Genomic DNA, 21,043 nt, shown 5'->3' on the forward strand with positions numbered 1-21,043 from the left:
CAGCCCAGAGCCTGACGCGGGGCTCGAACTCACGGACCGCGAGATCGTGACCTGGCTGAAGTCGGACGCTTAACCGACTGCGCCACCCAGGCGCCCCATGGATAGCTTTTATTTTGCTATTCTTTCACTAATATTTATCTTAACTTCTGGACAGAGAATATAAATTATACATTTTCTGCCTGTTGCCTTTTATAGACAAATCACTTCAAAAACTCTCCCTGATTCTTCAACAGCTGTTTTCTCAATATCTCCTCACGCACGAAATCCATAGGGTTTCTTTCCAAAATTAACTTTCTGATGTAACTTAAGGGATGAGCTCTTTAAATTTTTTTTTTCAACGTTTATTTATTTTTGGGACAGAGAGAGACAGAGCATGAACGGGGGAGGGGCAGAGAGAGAGGGAGACACAGAATCGGAAACAGGCTCCAGGCCCTGAGCCATCAGCCCAGAGTCCGACGCGGGGCTCGAACTCACAGACCGCGAGATCGTGACCTGGCTGAAGTCCGACGCTTAACCGGCTGCGCCACCCAGGCGCCCCAAGGGATGAGCTCTTAATGAAAATCCTCACGTGTTATTTACCTCCCATGAAATTTTATACGGAAGTTATTTAAAACTTAATGGTGAATGGATGAGGTTTTTCTAAATGATTCACAATACACTTTTCCTGTCCTCAGTAACAGTAATGCTAATGGAACAATGCAAAAGCTATCCTTTATGAGCACAAGCATGTGCCAAATACTTTTTCAAGGATTTTCTGTGTACTGTAACACATTTATTCCTATAATTGCACTAGTACTCACTACCATTGCCATTATAAATGATGCAAAAAGAGGCTAGACACCTAGTCTAATGTCACATAGGTAGTGAAATGGAAATAAAGCACATGCCTCAGGTAGATGTAGCTTATATTTGTTCCAAGAATAGTTTTTCTCCAGTTGGAGTTTGAAGGCTTTTCTAAATGCATGAAATTAACATACGTAGTAAAATATCTTTCATGATTAGTAAACAATGAACACGACGGCCACCCTGTATTTCTTACATTTAAAGACTCCCTCATCAGAATGTCTTCTCTACTCTAAAGTGTTTGCTGTGACTGTCAATCCTTCCACATTACTTATACTCAAGGAGTTCCTCACCAGTAGGAATACTGTGCTGTTGAGCAAATCTCAGTCCATGATGGAAGGTCTTCCCACATTCTTTTATATCCATAGGGTTTCTTGCCACTGTGAACTCTCTGATGATGAGTAAGCTGTTCATAACCAGGGAAGGTTTTTTTCCCGCATTCCTTATATTCATAGGACTTCTGACGATTATGAATTTTCTGATGTCGGGTCAGCTGACCAGTCACAGTAAAGGCTTTCCCACATTCTTTACACTCATAGGGTTTCAGACCTGTATGAATTCTCTGATGGGCAATAAACACTGACCTAAGTCTAAAGGCCTTCCCACATTCCTTACATTCATAAGGTTTTTCACCAGTATGAATCCTCTCATGTTGAATAAGGTTTGAGCTACAACTAAAGCTCTTTCCACATTCTTTACATTCATAGGGTTTCATACCTGTATGAATTCTCTGATGGGCAGTAAAGACTGAACTAAGTCTAAAAGTTTTCCCACATTCCTTACATTCATAAGGTTTCTCACCAGTATGAATTCTCTGATGTACAGTAAGTTCATAATTATTGCTAAAGGCCTTTTCACATTCCTTACATTCATAGGGCTTCTCACCAGTATGAATTTTAACATGTTGAATAAGGTTTGAGCTACGACTGAAGGCCTTCCCACATTCCTTACACTGATACGGTTTCTCACCAGTATGAATTCTCTGATGTACTCTAAGTTCACTACTGCAAATAAAGCATTTCCCACATTCCTTACATTCATAGGGGTTCTCACCAGTATGAATTCTGGAATGTCCAAGAAACTGATAATGATGTCGAAAGGCCTTCCCACATTCCTTACATTCAAAGGGTTTCTCACCAGTGTGAATTCTCTGATGTACTCTAAGGTCTGTACCACGACTAAAGCTCTTTGCACATTCCTTACATTCATAGGGTTTCACACCTGTATGAATTCGCTGATGTTCAATAACTTGGTACTGATGTCTAAAGGCTGCCCCACATTCCTTACATTCAAATGGTTTCTCACCAGCGTGCGTTTTCTGATGTCGAGAAAGTTGTAGGTGAAGTCTAAAAGCCTTTCCACACTCCTTGCATCCGTAGGGTTTCTCGCCAGTATGAATACTCTGATGTTGAACAAGATTTGAACCACGATTGAAGGCCTTGCCACATTCCTTACATTTAAATGGTTTCTCACCAGTATGAATGTTCCGATGTCGAGTAAGCTGTGTCAGAAGAGTAAAGGCCTTCCCACATTCTTTACATTCAAAGGGTTTCTCCCCAGTATGCATTCTATGATGTTCAATAAGTCGGTAATGATACCTAAAGGCCTTCCCGCACTCCTTACACTCAAAGGGTTTCTCACTAGAATGAGTTTTCTGATGCTGAATAAGGTTTGAACCACGATTAAAGCCCTTCCCACACTCTTTACATTCATAGGGTTTCACGCCAGCATGAATACTCTGATGTTGAACAAGGTTTGAGACACGATTAAAGGACTTCCCACATTCTTTACATTCAAATGGTTTCTCACCTGTATGAATGTTCTCATGGCGATGAAGCTGGGTGAGAAGACTAAAGGCTTTCCCACATTTTCCACATTCAAAGGGCTTCTCACCGGTATGAAATTTCTCATGTCGAGTAAGTTGTATATGGAGTCTAAAGGCCTTCCCACATTCCTTACATTCAAAAGGTTTCTTTCCAGTATGAACACTCCGATGTTGAATGAGGTTTGAACCACGACGAAACAATTTCCCACATTCCTTACATTCATAAGGTTTCACACCTGTGTGAATTCGCTGATGCTCAATAAGTTGGTACTGATATTGGAAGGCTGTCCCGCATTCTTTACATTCAAATGGTTTTTCACCAGTATGCGTTTTCTGATGTCGAGAAAGTTGTAGGTGAAGTCTAAAAGCCTTCCCACACTCCTTACATCCATAGGGTTTCTCACCAGTATGAATACTCTGATGTTGGACAAGATTCGAGCCACGACTGAAGGCCTTGCCACATTCCTTACATGTAAATGGTTTCCCACCAGTATGAAAGTTCTGATGTCTAGCAAGCTCTACTGGAAGACAAAAGGCCTTCCCACATTCTTTACATTCAAAGGGTTTCTCACCAGTATGAATTCGACAATGTTCAGTAAGTTGGTAATGATATTTAAAGGCCTTCCCACACTCCTTACACTCAAAGGGTTTCTCACTAGAATGAATTTTCTGGTGCTGAATAAGGTTTGAACCACGATTAAAGCCTTTCCCACACTCTTTACATTCATAGGGTTTTGCACCCGTATGAATACTCTGATGTTGAACAAGGTTTGAGCTACGATTAAAGGACTTACCACATGCCTTACACTCAAATGGTTTCTCACCTGTATGAATGTTCTCATGGCGATTGAGCTGGGTGGGAAGACTAAAAGCTTTCCCACATTGCTTACATTTAAAGGGTTTTTCACCACTATGAAATTTCTGATGGCGAGTAAGCTGGATAAGAAGTCGAAAGGCCTTCCCACATTCCTTACATTTGTAGGGTTTCTCTCCCGTATGAATACTCTGATGCTGAATAAGATTTGAACCACGACTAAAGTACTTCCCACACTCCTTACATTCATATGGCTTATCTGTATTGTGAATAAGAGAAATATGATGAGTATAAGTATGCATTTTTTCATAGCTTATTATCTTTTGACTGATATGCCCCTCTTGATGTCTCTGTCGTCCCCTAAATCTATTTCTGCATTTTGAGTCATTTCTACAATTGGAGGCCTTGAGGCCAGGGGTTTTACTTATTTGCGTTATACTCTGTTTGGGCAAATTTGTTTCGTAAATATCATTTTCTGGAGATAACTTCTTAGCTCCATAATTTGACCCCAAATCTGAAAGAAAAGGAGAAAGCAAACACATTTTTATTTGCCTGTATATACACATGTACAAAATCCATTAAAGAATACATAACTCTAGGGGCATCTGGGTGGCTCAGTCCGGTAAGCATCCGACTTTGCCTCAGGTCATGATCTCCCGGTTCGTGGGTTCAAGCCCTGCGTCAGGCTCTGCTGACAGCTCAGAGCCTGGAGCCTGCTTTGGATTCTGTGTCTCCCTCTCTCTTTGCCCCTCCCCAACCTGCGCTCTGTCTCTCTCTCAAAAAATGAATGACATTTAAAAATTTTTTTAAAAAAGAATACATAACTCTAACAATATATAGAGCAAGAAAAATAAAAAAGATATATATTGAAAGTACATATAATATACTTTCAGAGAATTTGAAAAATGATAAGAAAAGCTCCAAAAATGAAGAAAGTTTATGTAAATAAGATGGTGATACTCATAATAGAGAAGAGATTAACTGTGAAATTTAGGTATTAAGTCAAAATCCTTTGGTAGGTTTGTTACAAAAACTGATATTCAAGCAACTCAGATGCACAGAATTGGAATTTTTAGGAATAAGTCCTACAATGCTGTATTTTTAACATCTCTATCAGATAATTCTGATGCAAATCAAAGTTTAAGGGTCTGTACTTAAACTGTTTTTTTTTTAATGTTATTTATTTTTGGGGGGATAGGGGAAGAGAGAGAGGGAGACACAGAATCCCAAGCAGGCTCCAGGCTCTGAGCTGTCAGCACAGAGCCTGACACAGGGGTCAAACCCACGAACCACAAATCATGACCTGAGCCAAGGTCGGACACTTAACTGACTGAGCCACCCAGGCGCCCCTTCATTTGAGTCTTAAAAAATGAAAATGGTGTCTCCTACAAGCACCTCAGGCCACAGGACTCTCGTATGATGAAAACAGTCTAAGTGAAGCATGAAGTTATTGAAAAAAGGTTCTATCATGTTCTAAGCGCTGAAAGAAGGCAGTGTGGTAGAGACAGGATCCAAAGGATGGCAGTGGCTTCATAGGTGGTCTCATTATCTGTGGCAAGGGTTTTGGATTTTATTGTAAGAGTAAAGGCAAACCATTCAAAACATTTAAGTACAGGGGTGCCTGGGTGGCTCAGCTGATTGAGCGTCCAACTTCAGCTTAGGTCATGATCTCATGGCTGGTGAGTTCAAGCCCCACATTGGACTATCTATTGTCAGCACAGAAGCTGCTTCTAATCCTCTGTCCCTCCCTCTCTCTGCCCCTCTCGAACTTACATGCTCTATCTCTCAAAAATAAATATTTTTAAAAAAAGAAAAGAAAAGAAAGAAAACCAGTGGGGCTTAACTTCACAAGTTTTTACAATCAGTGGGTAAACTGACTGTACTTAACTCTAGGTACTTTAAAAATCAGCAGGCTTAGTTCTGGGAAAGCCAGAGGTTGACGGGAAATTTGAGTCCCCATCCTTAAAGAGCCAGCATTAACAAACAACCTGCTAAGATACAACACAGAAGCGGCAGTTTGAAAAGTGCCTGCGGTATATATGAAAAACATTTATTTACCAATCTCAGAATGTGTGCTGGAGGTGCAGGGATCCTTAAGAAACTTCTCCAACAACAAAAGAGCTGGCAGGAACCATTCCCTGTGCCACCAACACTTGCCTAGATAGTTGGGAGCTTCAGGGAACCAGTGCAAACACACAACACCGACCTTGCTAGCACTGCATGCCCCACCTCCACATTCTCCTGTGGATCTGCCCCATCAAACCCACCCCACTCCAAAGTGACTCCTGCTCTGGGGAGGGGGAAAGATAACCACACCCCCCCCCCACCCCCCCACCCCCCCACACACGGGTATGCCCGCGGTTCTGGCAACTGAACCTCATAGCTAGCAATAGTGTGACCGCAGCCCTGGCAGATGGACTGGGGGCAGGCATCTGGTCTGACTGCCGGCCCTGCCCCCCAGGGAAAGCCTCTCAGGGGACAAGGCATAGAGGGTGCCTTGCAGGTTGGTTCAACTACAGCCCCAGCAGACAGGCTGAGAGCAGGCATCTAGTCTAACTGCTGACACCACCACACTATAAGCCGCTGGAGGCCCCAGACTACCCCTTAACAACACCGAGATCAAATCTTGTCCAAAACAGGCAAAGTGGGGCACTGAGGCCAATGGACTGACAGAGGAGGCTCTGCCACAACAGTGAGGCAGAGGCTGAAAAGCATATGGACCTAGTGAACAGGGGGCCCTGCACTGCAGGGCACCATGGGACTTCTCTTCTTCCTAAGGCCACTACTTTTAAGATCAGGAGCTGTAACTGACTCTCCTAATATACAGAAGCAAATACACAGAGTTATATAAAATGAGAAGACAGAGGAATATGTCCCAAATGAAAGAACAGGACAAAATCACAGCAAAAAAGCTAAATGAAATGGAGATAAGCAATGTGCCTGATAAAGAATGCAAAGCAATGGTCATAAAAATATTCACCTGACTTGAGAAAAAAGTGCATGATCTCAGTGAGGCCTTCAAAAACAAACAGTAAATACAAAAAAGAACCACTCAGAGATGAAGAACTCAATGACGGAGATTAAAAAAAAACAAAACAGGGGCGCCTGGGTGGCGCAGTCGGTTAAGCGTCCGACTTCAGCCGGGTCACGATCTCGCGGTCCGTGAGTTCGAGCCCCGCGTCAGGCTCTGGGCTGATGGCTCAGAGCCTGGAGCCTGTTTCCGATTCTGTGTCTCCCTCTCTCTCTGCCCCTCCCCCGTTCATGCTCTGTCTCTCTCTGTCCCAAAAATAAATAAACGTTGAAAAAAAATTTTTAAAAACAAAACAAAACAAAACAAAACAACACTGAGGGACTCAAGAGCATATTAGAAGAAGCTGAAGAACAGATCAGCGACCTGGAAGACAGTGTAGTGAAAAGCAATCAAGCTGAACAGCAAAAAATAAAAAGAATAAAAAATGAGAATAGATACAGAAAACTCAGCAACATCATCAAGAATAATAACATTCACATTATAGGGATTCCAGAAGGAGAAGAGAGAGAAAAGGGGGCAGAACATTTATTTGAAGAAATAATAGCTGAAAATGTTCCTAATCTGAGGAAGGAAACAGACATCCAGATCCAGAAGGCATAGAGAACTCCCAATAAAATTAACACCAGGAAGTCCACATCAAGACACACAGTAATCAAAACAGTAAAAAAGTAGTAACAGAGGGAGAATTTTGAAAGCAGCAAGAGAAAAATAAATGTTATATAGAAGAGACACCCTTTAAGGCTATTCTGTTGATTTTTAGCAGAAACTTTACAGGCCAGAAGGGAGGGCTATGATATATTCAAAGTACTGAAAGGAAAAAAACCTGCAACCAAGAATACTCTACCCAGCAAAGCTATCATTCAGAATAGGAGAGATAGAGTCTCCCATACAAACAAGTTAAAGGAGCTCATTACCATTTAAACCAGCCTTACAAGAAACATTAAAGGGCATTCTTTGAATGGAAAGAATAGACCATAATTAGGAATAAGAAAGTTACTGGGGCATCTGGGTGGTTTAATTGGTTGAGCATCCGATTTCAATTTCAGGTCATGATCTCATGGTTCATGAGTTTAAGCCCCACATCAGGCTCTGTGCTGATAGCTCAGAGCCTGGAGCCTGCTTCAGATTCTGTGTCTCCCTCTCTATCTGCCCTCCCCTGCTCAAACTCTCTCTCTCAAAAATTAATAAACATTAAAAAAATTTTTTTAGGGGCGCCTGGGTGGCGCAGTCGGTTAAGCGTCCGACTTCAGCCAGGTCACGATCTCGCGGTCTGTGAGTTCGAGCCCCGCGTCAGGCTCTGGGCTGATGGCTCAGAGCCTGGAGCCTGTTTCCGATTCTGTGTCTCCCTCTCTCTCTGCCCCTCCCCCGTTCATGCTCTGTGTCTCTCTGTCCCAAAAATAAATAAACGTTGAAAAAAAAAATTAAAAAAAAAAAAAATTTTTTTTAATGGAATAAGAAAGTTAAGAAAGGAAAAAAATTCACAGGTAAATGCAAACATATAATAAAAGTAGTAGATTAATCACTTATAAAACCAATATGAAGGTTAAAACACAAAAGCAGAAAAATCAATTATATCTATAAAAATCAGCCAAGGGATTCACAAAATAAAAAGATGTAAAGTATGACATCATATACATAAAACAGAATGGGGGGAATAAAACTTTAGTTCTTTTAGAATGGACTCAAACTTTAGCAACCATCAACTTAATATAGACTGCTATACACATAAGATGTTATCTAAAAAAATTTTTTTTAATATTTATTCATTTTTGAGAGACAGAGAGACAGAGCATGAGCAGGGGAGGGACAGAGAGGGAGGGAAATACAGAATCCGAAGCAGGCTCCAGGCTCTGAACTGTCGGCACAGAGCCCGACATGGGGCTCAAACCCACCAACTGTGAGATCATGACCTGAGCCAAAGTTGGCTGTTTAATCAACTGAGCCACCCAGGCAACCCAAGATGTTGTATATGACCCTGATGGTAACCACAAAACAAAAACCTATAATAGATAGAAGATAAAGAGAAAAAAATCCAAATATAACATTAAAGAAAGCCATCAAACCACAAAGGAAGACAGCAAGAGAAGAAAGGAAGAGAGAACTATAAACACAACCATAAAACAAGTAACAAACTGGCAATAACTACATACCTATCAATAATTACTTCAAGTGTGAATGGACTAAATGCTCCAATCAAAAGACCTACAATAACTGAATGGATAAAAAAGCAAGACCCATCTACATACTGCCTAGAAGAAACTCATATCAGACATAAAGACACATAAAGATTGAAAGTGAATGCATAGAAAATCATCTACCATGCAAATAGAAGCAAAAAGAAAGCTGTGGTAGCAATACTTATATTGGACAAAATAGACTTTAACGTAAAGACTGTAACAAGAGACAAAGAATGACACTACATAATGATAAAGAGGACAATCCAACAATAGTATATAGTAATTGTAAATATTTATCCACCCAACATGGAAACACCTAAATACATAAAGCCACTGTTTACAGACATAAAGGAAGAAACTGACAATAATGCAGTAATAGTAGGTGGGGCGCCTGGGTGGCTAAGTTGGTTGAGCATCCAACTCTTGATTTTGGCTCAGGTCATGATACCAGGATTGTGGGATTGAGCCCCACAGCAGGCTCTGCGCTGAGTGTGGAGCCTACTTAAAATTCTCTCTCTCTCCCTCTGTCCCTCTCCCCCACTCATGCTCTCTCTCTCTAAAAAATAAAAAAAAAAATTAGGGATTTTAACACCTCACTCATATCAATGGATAGATCATCCAGGCAGAAATTCAACAAGGAAACAGTGGCTTTGAATGACACATACATTCAGAACATTCCATCCCAGAACAGCAGAACACACATTCTTTTCAAGTGCCCATGCAACATTCTCCAGAACAGATCACATGTTAGGCCACAAAACTTAAAACTACAAAGTAAGGGGCACATGGGTGGCTCAGTCAGTTATGCATCTGACTTCAGCTCAGGTTATGATCTCATGGTTCTTGAGTTCCAGTCCCACGTGGGGCTCTGTGCTGACTCAAGACTGCTTTATTTTATAACCCGATATATGGTCAGTATAACCCAATATATGGACAGCTGGGAGCCGGAAGCCTGCTTCGGATTCTGTGTCTGCCTCTCTCTCTGCCCCTCAATTACTCACACTCTCTCTCTCTCTCAAAAAGAAACATTAAAAACAGAACAAAACAAAACAACTATGAAGTGAGTGCCACTGACCACATTTCAAAGAAAATAGCTCCAACATGGGGCGCCTGGGTGGCTCAGTCGGTTGAGCATCTGACTTCAGCTCAGGTCATGATCTCGCGGTTCATGGGTTTGAGCCCCATGTTGGGCTCTCTGTTGACAGTTCTGAGCCTAGAGCCTGCTTCAGATTGTGTCTCCCTCTCTCTCTCTGCCCCTCCCCTGCTCACACACACACACACACTCTCTCTCTCTCTCAAAAATAAACATTTAAAAAAACACACACAAAACAAACTTGAGACTACAAATACACATTCCTTTGTCAATCACACAGAACATTTATAAAAACTGACCATATATTGGGTTATAAAATAAAGCAGTCTCGACATATTTTAAATGAGTGAAATCATTTACTACAGTCTCTGGCCACTAAAATCCTGCTGAAGCTCAACTCAGAGATTATTCATTCCTTTAGAAATGGAAAGCCATATTTGGTTGACCAAAACCACAGCAATCTCTAAAGAGACTGGATGTGATGTGATTCTTCACATGATGCTATTGGAATCCACTGTGAAGCCTTCGGAAGCAAATCATGAGAAAAATCTTTAAAGCACATGAATTCAGAATGCCATGCTTTAAGTAAACTAGCCTGTACTTAGACTCCAAAGAAGAGTGAGAGAGAAAAACCAAAGTAAAAAAAATTAAAATAAATTTTAAGGCACAAAACCTCTTTAGATAAAAAGGGACTGAAGAAACCTAACCATAAAAAAAAATAATAATAAAAATAGCAGGGTTTATATTGACTATTTATATTGACTATTTTCCATTAAAAAAAGCAGGGCTTTTTTGAGGGGAAAAAAAGGGGGGGGGTGGGGGAAATGTACAAGACAAGCCTAGAAACAGGCTGTCTTATTAGACAGGAAGGAGTCTCTCAAAGGCCACCAGGGTCATGTTAAAAGGGCTCCAGAGCCAACTCGAAGAGGTTCGCACTGGCCAATTGACGGGACAATTTGAGTCAGCAAACATAGTAACAACAGAGGGAAGTACATCAAATATTATAATCCCATGTATTCCTAATCATCATAAAAAAGGAGTTACCTTTGAAAGGACGCTAGGAAACCAACTCATTATTTAGAAAGTTAGTGAACAAAGGAAAAGAATACCTTTAATTTTTTTTAAATGTGAGATTGCTATTATATATATTTTTAATTTTGTTAAACACTTATTTATTTTTGAGAGAGAGACAGAGGGAGAGGGGGATGGGGCAGAGAGAGAGTGAGACACCGAATCTGAAGCAGGCTTTAGGCTCTGAGTTGTCAGCACAGAGCTCAACATAGGGCTCGAACCCACGAACTATGAGATCATGACCTGAGCTGAAGTCGGCTGGTCAATCGACTGAGCCACCCAGGCGCCCCACTATCTTCAATTTTCTATTTGATCTGTATAACTGAGTAACCAAGTAGTAAATAAGGTGATATTTCTTTTTACAGATGCATTCTAGCTAATAAAGAATAAATGACAGAATTATAATATCACCAATTTACAACCTCTAGTGAATTAAGGGACATAGTAACTGACTATCAATGACTGCTAACATCATTAAAACAAGAAACCCAGATACCACATGCCGATGGACTGAAGAATATTACCATCATCTAGGAAAACAGTTTTGCCAAAAAAAAAAAATTCCCTCAAAAGTTTGATTAAGCTTCTAGACTCAACTATCATTTTACAGGAAATAGGAGACAGTGGAACATGTTCCTCCATATCACCAAGATGCAATCAGCAAAATCCAGATGGTGTGAAACTACAGGACAAATGATCTGACTTAATCAAGAAAAAACTGTTAACAACAAAATCAAGAACGTTTAATTTGAAAGAGACTTAAGACTTTTTAAAACAAAAGGCCAAACAAAATCAGACTGGAGATGCTCACTCAGACAATAAACCTCTAGAGAAAAACTCTCCTTCAGGGAAGGAAAGGTTTGTGAGTGCGAACAGACACACAACAGACTTCCGGGACAGCTGGCAAAATCCTAACTCACAACCTGGTGTTTCATATGTGTATATCTTAAAACAACTAATCATGCAATTCTTTGTTTTATGTGGTCTTCTGTATTCTTGTCATGCTTTGTTTAAAGAGTAAGAAATGAGGAAAACTTTCAATACAGATCAGAAGATGACCGTAAGTAACTCTTGGGAAAACATTCTATACTCCTCACAATAACAATCAGGACCTCGTATGATCTGGTCCCGGCCTAACTCCCAGACCGCCCTTCCTACCATCCTTCCCATATTCTGTTCTAACCTTCTTACAGCTCCCAGTCACACAGAAATCACTTCTGTCTCAGGGCCTCTGTGTCTCCCGCTTAGTCTGAGCAGACAGAATGCTCTGTCCCATATTTGTGGCCCGAACCTTTCCTTCACAGTTCTGTGCAAGCGTGCCTACTTCAGGACATGCGCTCTAAGCACCCAAGCCCTGTTATTCTTTCTTTTTTTTTTTTAAGTTTATTTATTTATTTTTAATTAGTTTTAATGTTTTTTATTTATTTTTGAGAGAGTGCCAGCTGGGGAAGGGCAGAGAGAGGGAATAGAGGATCTGAAATGGGCTCTGAGCTGACAGAAGCGAGTCCGACGTGGGGCTCAAACTCAGGAACCTCAAGATCGTGACCTGAGCTGAAGTCGGATGCTCAACTGACTGAGCCACCCAGGTACCCCGATTTATTTATCTTTGAGAGACAGAGAGAGCAAGCAGGGTAGGGGCAGAGAGAGAGAGAGGGAGAGGGAGCAGCCCAAGCAGGCTCCCACTGTCAGTTTAGAGCCCGATGCTGGGCCTGAACTCACAAACCATGAGATCATGACCTATGCTGAAATCAAGAGTCAGACACTTAACCAACTGAGCCACCCAGCGCCCCCCCCTCCACCGAGCCCTGTCATTCCTACCCCATTACTCCTATATACTTGTCTGCACAGCATGATTCCTGACATTACAGATTTGCTCATGGGCTTGTTTAACCCACGTCTTGCCAACTGCAGGTAAAGTCCACAAGAGCAGGGACTCTTATCAGTCATGTTCATTTCACTGTACACACAATGCTGAGCAGTGCTCTGCTGGGAGTGGACACTCGATAAATCTTTGCTGAATATATGAATGCATTTTTTAGACACTGAAAACACATGTAGAAATTTAAATGCAAAAGTAGAGCTGGAAAACAGCTGGATGCAAAATACATGTTAAAAGGTCACACTGGGAAAGAAAACAGGTACTCACTCCGCTGAAAGGGGAGGAAATAAGAGAACAAAAATGAGAGGTGACTGGCAACAGATGAAGTTCCTTGGAGAGCCCACGCTGTGAGCTTTACTTCCTTCCCGGGTCTCAGGCATCTTTATCTAACAGGTCTTGGGTCTCTGAAGGAATTTTCCAAACCACATCTCAGGGGTGTGAGTCATCTCTGACCCTCTCCTGACTCCTGACCCTCTCTGCCGGCTTCTCCCCTACTCACCTGGGTACCATCCACTTGTTTCTTTCCTCACAACCACCCAAGGCTCTTTCTCTTGCTCCAGTAAGGTAATCACATCTGGCTTAGAAATGGACCTTCCTGCTTAAAAAAAAAAAAAAAAAAAATGATGCATGGTATAGAAAAAGAATTTTTTAAATATACAAAACCCCACAAAACAGAACTTTGGTTAAGACCTGGTTAAATTTGTAATAATTTAAAAGTCAAAATGATATTAAGAAAAGACTTCAGAGAAGGGTTGAGAAGATTGTATGAGAGCAGCTAGGTTAGACAAAGGACTTACGTCATTTATTTATTTATTTATTTATTTAGGACTTACATCACTTAAACTCACATAGGGTCTGTCCTTTGAGAGGAAGTACAATTCAGTAGCTGAGAACATGAACCTTCAAGCCAGACTGCCTGGTGAAAACCCTGTCCTGATACCCAGTAGCAACAGGACCCCAGGCAAGCCCTGTGTCCATCAGTTTTCCCATCTCTAAAATGGGGATGATAATAATACCTACTTTATAGGGTTGGTATTAAAATTATTTAGTATATGTAAAACACTTCCAACATTGCCTAGCATATAGTACTACAAAGTTAATAGTATTTTTATTGTTGTTCTTTCTTTTGCCTCCTTAACATTCTAGTTCGTTCTTAGTATGTTCATTTTGTGAAAATACAAACTTTACAGCCTGAAACTACAAAGCGAGTAAAGGAATGTCTGTTAAAGGAAATGGAATGTGTCCGCTTTGGTTTTAAATGAATTTGGTTGATCCAATCAATACCACATAAATCATAGAGGCTCTTTTGATAGAAAAACTCAAAACACTGTTCTTCTTTCAAGTGGGTCAGAAAAAAACAACAACCCAGAACATCTACAGTAATTCTGAGATCAAACACAATATGAAACCTGTCTTAGAGACTGAACATACAGTACATTCCCAAGATTCCTAATTCTGTCCCTTGGTCATTAAGAAAGGGGCAGTGACAGAGAGGGCAGGCATAAGGGAGAAAGTTCAGAGGGGTGGGCAAGACGCAGGCATTTCATGCACATGCCCATTTTCAACCCAACAAATCCCAAACTATTTCCTTTGGGAACAAGAAGGAACTTGGCTTTTTTTTTTTTAATGTTTATTTATTTATTTTTTGAGAGAGAGTGTGCAAGGTGGACAGGGGCAGAAAGAGAGGGAGACAGAGAATCTGAAGCGCGAAGCCTGATGTGGGGCTCAAACTCAAGAACCGTGAGATCATGTCCTGAGCAGAAGTTGGACACTTAACCACCTGAGCCACCCAGGCAGCCCTGAACACATCTATTTTTTTTTTAATTTTTTTTAAGGTTTATTCATTTTTCAGAGACAGAGAGAGACAGAGCAGGAGGGGGGAGGGGCAGAGACAGAGAGGGAGACACAGAATCCGAAGCAGGCTCCAGGCTCTGAACTGCCAGCACAGAGCCTGACGCAGGGCTCAAACTCACAGACCGTGAGATCATGACTTGAGCCGGAGTCGGCCACTTAACCGACTGAGCCACCCAGGCACCCCAGAACACATCTATTTCTTAAAACACAGTCCTGAAATTCATGGTGAAGAAAGCTGATATTCCAGAGAACAGACACTAACAATTTATTAATAATTACAATTGCTCAATACTAATTTTATTGCAAAACGAATTAATCTCTCAAATTAATTAACATCGGGGGAAATAGTCTTACCCAGTGAGAGCAGGTGGCTATAGTTCTCCAACATCACGTCCCTGTACAAAGCCCTCTGAGCAGGGTCCAGACACACCCACTCTTCCTGGGAGAAGCTGATGGCCACGTCCCTGAATGACACAGAGCCCTGAAACTACACACACACATGCATCATGGTGAAACCGAAGGAAACTATTTCAAGGGGAACAGAGAGGGGGGAGAAGAACCACACTGCAGGAAAGGAGTGACTGGGAACTGTGCAGGGTGCCTGCAAGTTCTTGTGGCCTCCCGCTGCTACAGAGCAAACTTCTTGTGTGCCGTGGGATAACCTACTTACCCCGGCACATCTGCAATGGATAAAGTAAATGTAAAGTCATATTTCAAGGAAAGGAGATACCAACTTACATAGCCCATGTTTTTAGAATGACAAAATTGGTCCATTTTCCTCACGCTTCCACTCCTAGAGAGAATAAGAGAAGGGCTTAAGCCAAGCTGTGCCTTGGTGCTAAGTGACTTAAATTAATACAACAATCTTTTTGGGGAGCCTGAGTGGCTCAGTCAGTTAAGCGTCTTACTTTTGGGTTCGGCTCAGGTCATGATCTCACGGTTCGTGACTCTGAGCCCCATATTGGGCTCTGTGCTGACAATGGGGAGCCTGCTTGGGATTCTCTCTCTGCCCCTCCCTGCCTCTTTCTCTCTCTCTCTCTCTCCAAATAAATAAACTTAATAAAAAAAATAGGGGCGCCTGGGTGGCTCAGTCGGCTGAGTGTCCGACTTTGGCTCAGGTCATAATCTCGCGGTTTGTGGGTTGGAGCCCCGCGTCGGGCTCTGTGCTGACAGCTCAGAGCCTGGAGCCTGCTTCGGATTCTGTGTCTCCCTCTGTCTCTGCCCCTCCCCAACTCACTCTCTCTCTGTCACTCTCTCAAAAATAAACATTAAAAAAATAAAAACAATACAATATGTTCTTCCATTTCTATGTTCCAATTACTTCCTAAAATCCCTCTTCTGTCCCTCTCTGCTTCACACACTCTCCTTTTCCCTCTCTCCCGTCCGCCATACAAATTGGCATCAAATGTGAGGAGTCTGGACAAAATCAAGCTCTCCCCTCAAGCCACAAGGAACACATTGTCCTCCAAAATATCTCAACAAGAGGGATCCTCCGTTCTCTGGATATGTGACTAGGCCTAGGACGACTGGGCTACTCATCCCACTCTGTGCAGATTCTCCTCCCTTGGTCCCACCTTTCAGGACTAAGAAGGGGTCACATTATCCAAATCAGAACCTCTCTGTGAACTCAGGATTGGGAGAAGTGGGGCAAGGCATGAAAACTGGAAAGGATGTAGATGGAACTGCTCGGCAGTGTTCGGTTTTCTAAGTCCAACAAAGCCAACTGGTTAAATACAGCAGGGCATCCACGTAATGGAATACCAAGTAAGAAAAATCAGGTTACAGAATAGGATGCAGAATATGACTATGTCTGTAAAATATATGTGTGTGTAGGGGTGCCTGCGTGGCTCATTTGGTTGAGTGACCGACTCGATTTTGGCGCAGGGCATGATCTCACAGTTCGTGAGATCAAGCCCTGCGTCAGACTCCATGCTGAGAGCAAAGAGCTATTTTGGAATTCTCTCTCTCTCCCTCTGCCCCTCCCCCCACTCATGCTCGCTAGCTCACGCTCTCTCTCTCTCAAAATAAATAAACATTTAGGGTGCCTGGGTGGCTCAGTCAGTTAAGCATCTGACTCTTGGTTTCGGCTCAGGTCATGATATCACGGCTTCGTGGGTTCGAGCCCTCCATCGGGCTCTGCACTGACAGCATGGCACCTGCTTGGGATTCTCTCTCTCCCTCTCTCTCTAACCCGCCCCTACTCGTCCTGTCTCTGTCTCTCTCAAAATAAATCAATAAACTTTAGGGGGAAAAAAAAGTATATCTAATTTCAAACATAGTATCCTGTCATTAGTAAAAAGAACTCACAAGTTTTACTTTCATATTCAGGATATTAATCTGAACTAAAACAATTAACCTCTGAGTGCCTCTGTCTCCTCATTAGTAAAACAGGAATAGAGTAAGGAGCACAGAGGGTCGTCAGGAAGAATACTAGGAAAATTCAATGAAAACGCACAATGACGCACGTGAACTGCTTGATATGTGCCAACATTATTATTGAGGATAAAGATTACATTTGTTAAAGAAACTCTACTGTTTGCCTTTTTCTCGTGTAAATCATATAATAAAATGTGGCGTAAGGCCTGCTCTTTCTTAGAATGCTACCCTGAAACATTCAGAGCCTAGCCTGGAGAATGTAATTCTTTTTTCTTTTTTAATTTTTTTTTAATGTTTATTTATTTTTGAGGCAGAGCACAAGCAGAGGAGGGGCAGAGAGAGAGGGAGACACAGAATCCGAAGCAGGCTCCAGGCTCTGAGCTGTCAGCACAGAGCCCAATGCAGGGCTCAAACTCAGACTGCAAGATCATGACCCGAGCCGAAGTTGGATGCTTAACTGACTGAGCCACCCAGGTGCCCCCATATGTCACATATTCCTAATGTCCCTGTTGTATAGATGGTGAGAGGAATGAGGTAAAATGACCATGCATAAACAAGAGCTAAAACATATCAAGCACTTGCTGTATGCCTGGCACTGGTCCAAGGGGCTTTATACACATTAACTCACTTAAAACAGCTTTTTTTTTTTTTTAACATTTATTCATTTTTAATGAGATAGAGAGAACAGAGCGTGAACAGGGGAGGGGCAGAAAGAGAGGGAGACAGAATCCAAAGCAGGCTCTGAGCTGTCAGCACAGAGCCCGACACGGGGCTCGAACTCACTGACCAGGAGATCATGACCTGAGCCAAAGTCGGACACTCAACTGACTGAGCCACCCAGGCGCCCCACACATTAACTCATTTAACATTCATTACAAACCTGAGACAGCCAGGAAGCGAACCAATATTCCAACCCAGGCACTCTGGATCCACAGCCCTTAGTTTCAACCACACTACACTGCTTCCCAAGGTCCACACAAAAAGAAGCCCCAAACACAACTCAAGCTGCCAAACTTCCACGAGATGTGGCCAGCAATGCAAATTTCAACTGATGGAACTTGCTAGAAAAATCCTGGCTCTTACTGATACCACCTCCTGTTGCTATCACTTCTCCCATTTCTGAAAGCCTCACATACAGAATGAAATAAGCTAACGATCTCTGTTCTGCCCTTGCGTTGAAAAGCAGGCCCTTAAAGAGCAAAAGATATTAGGTGTGTGGTTCCACTTAAACACTGATCTCTTTCTTACCAAATCGGAGTCCCGAAAATAAAGCTTTAACATCAATCGCTGGAGGCTTATTTCCGTGTCATCTTAGAAAAACAGAGTGCCCAAGAAGATGTGAAAAATTTACCCAATGGCTAAGTGAGTATTAAGTGAAGAAGTGAGGGCAATGGGGAACCAAATGGCGGGGTATCAATTTGCACGTCTCCCCTACATTTCCTGAAAGTTTACTGGAACCTATATATTCTAAAACCAAAAAAAAAAAAACCAAAAAAAAAAAAAAAAAAAAAACCAAAAAAAAAAAAAAACAACCACCTTTTTTTTCTTAAGCAAAACAAATCTCGAACTCACCCTTGACTTTAGATGTACAGCAATAATACTCTCATCCTCCTGGGGCTCCTTCTTTGGGATAATGGTAATGACTCTGGGGAAGGAGAAGGAGATGGAAAGTATGAAAACCCAGGCTTTTCTTGGGAGCGCAGACTAAATCTGAGAGCACACTCCAGGGCCACACCTCCCTTACTTCGCACAAAAAGGGGCGGAAGTAAAAGGAGGAATCAGTCCCCGAGTTCGAAGCTGGTTCCTGGGGACAGAACTCGGAGAATGCGGTGGGTCTCAGCAAGTAGCTGCCCTCGTGGGGGCCCCAGAGAGGCACTTCCAGCTCTAATATTCCCATCCCAGGTCCAGGTCTGGACTCTCCCGAGGAAACTTCCATTCTAGGCTCAGTATCTGACCTCCCTACAGGGGCCACTGCTCTGCTGCAGCCACGTGGCTGGGAGAGAAGACGAAGGAAGCAGCGGGCCAATGGTCCCACTGACACACACACCTCCACAGCAAAGCACTGCTCAGTGTCCACACGCCCCCTCTCCCCTCAGCGCAGCACAAGGCGCGCCCCCAAGCACAGACTCCCACATTCCTCGTCCGCCACTCGCGCTCGCACAATCCCCCTCCTCGCTGCACGCTCGCACACGGGCCGCCGAGGCTCCTTCGCGTGCCTGTCAGCGCCCTGTCCTGAGGTCCTCTCTCTGCCCACCCACACTGGCAGTCCCTCCGGCTGGGGTCCTGATGAGCACAGGCAGCCACTGGTTTCTTCCTCCACCTTAAGGCCTCACCCTACCAGGACAACGACCCCTGCATGCCGGAAGTGGCCGCTAACTCGGCGTAGGGGCCGCTGGGAAATGCAGTCCCAAAGAGGAAATGCCTCAGAAGCCTAGGGTTGGGCGGATGGATTGATCCCGGCAGGCAACCTGGGCCCGCCCCTAAGGGTGCCCAGTGATTTGTGGGAGTTCCAGTCTTCCTGAGTGCGCAGCCGCAGGGTGCTGCTGAGTGAGGATTCGCGTGGAAAGAGTATTGCTGTTTCTTAGACCGTCGGTGTAACTTACTTTTCTCTTAATGGAGAAGAATGCAAATGAACACAACTATTAAAGAAGGTGGAATATTATATATGGAAAACCCAAAAGACTCCACCAAAAAACTCAGAATAAATGGGTTTAGTAAAGTTGCAGGATACAAAATCTACATACAAAACTTGATTATGTTTCTGTACGCTAACCACAAACTGAAAAACAAATTAAGAAAAAAAATCCCATTCACAATAGCATTAAAAACAATACAAACTTAGGAACAAATTTAACTAAGGAGGTGCATAAGCTACACTTGATGAAAGAAATTGAAGAAGACACAAAAAATAAATGGAAGGACATCCCATGTTCCTGGATTAGAAGAATTAATATTGTTAAAATGTCCATACCACCCAAAGTGATCTACACATTGGATGGAGTCCCTAACAATGTTCCAGTGGCGTTTTTCACAAAAAATAGGAAAAAAAAAATCCTACAATTCATATGGAAGCACAAAAGACTTTGAATAGCCAAAGCAATCTTGAGCAAAAAGAGTAAAGTTGGAGACATCACACTTCCTTACTTCAAATTATATTATAAAGCCATAGTAATCAAACACTATGGTGCTGATAAAAACCGAACATAGATCAATGGAACAGAATAGAGAGCCCAGAAATAAACCCATACGTATACAATCTTCAACAAGGGAGCCAAGAGTACATAAGGGGAGAAGGATAGTTTCTTGGATAAATGGTGCTGGGAAAACAGGATATCCATATGCAAAAGAATTAAAATCAACTCAAAATGGATTAAAGAATTAAACATAAGACCTAAAATCACAAAACCCTAGAAGAAAACAGAGAAAAAGCTCCTCGGTATTGGTCATGACAATGATTTCTCGGCTATAACACCAAAAGCACAAGCAACAAAAGCAAAATAAAAAAGTGGGACTAATTTAAACTCAAAAGCTTCTTCATAGCAAAAGAAACAATCAACAAAATGAAAAGGCAAACTACAGATTGGGAAAAACTATTTGTAAACCATATTATAATACAGGGTCAATATCCAAAAAAAATAACTCCTATAATTCAATAGCTCAAATATATATATATATATATATATATATATATATATATATATTTGATTTAAAAATGGACAAAGGACCTGAATAGACATTTCTCAAAGAAGGCATATAAATGATCAACAGGTACATGAAAGGATGCTCAACACCACTAATCATCAGGGAAATGCAAATCAGAACCCAATGAGATATTACCTCACATCTGTTAGAATGGCTATTATTAAGAGAAGAAAAGATAATAAGTGTTAGTGAAGATGTGGAGAAGAGGGAATCTTTGTGCACTGCTGGTGGAAATGTAAATTTCCAGTGTGCAGTCACTGTGGAAAACAGAGTGGAGGGATGTTCAGTGTGACATATATATACAATGGAATATCATTCATCCTTTAAAAAGAAGGAAATCCTAGGGGCGCCTGGGTGGCGCAGTTGGTTAAGCGTCCG

At 42.1% G+C, this 21,043-nt stretch overlaps 1 protein-coding gene across 1 annotated transcript in view; it reads right to left on the reverse strand.

Moving 5' to 3' along the window:
• The window catches only part of LOC125152908 (zinc finger protein 780B-like), a 45,994-nt gene continuing 24,951 nt past the window's right edge, over positions 1-21,043 (reverse strand). Inside the window, 6 exon segments of the mRNA XM_047835525.1 lie at positions 1-1,206; positions 1,208-3,996; positions 13,233-13,331; positions 14,942-15,074; positions 15,326-15,380; positions 18,536-18,608. Coding sequence (XP_047691481.1) covers positions 1,111-1,206; positions 1,208-3,996; positions 13,233-13,331; positions 14,942-15,074; positions 15,326-15,361 — 3,153 coding nt within the window. The 5' untranslated portion in view covers positions 15,362-15,380; positions 18,536-18,608 and the 3' untranslated portion in view covers positions 1-1,110.

Source organism: Prionailurus viverrinus, chromosome E2 (genome assembly GCF_022837055.1).
Source record: "Prionailurus viverrinus isolate Anna chromosome E2, UM_Priviv_1.0, whole genome shotgun sequence".
Classification (NCBI taxonomy): Eukaryota; Metazoa; Chordata; class Mammalia; order Carnivora; family Felidae; genus Prionailurus; species Prionailurus viverrinus.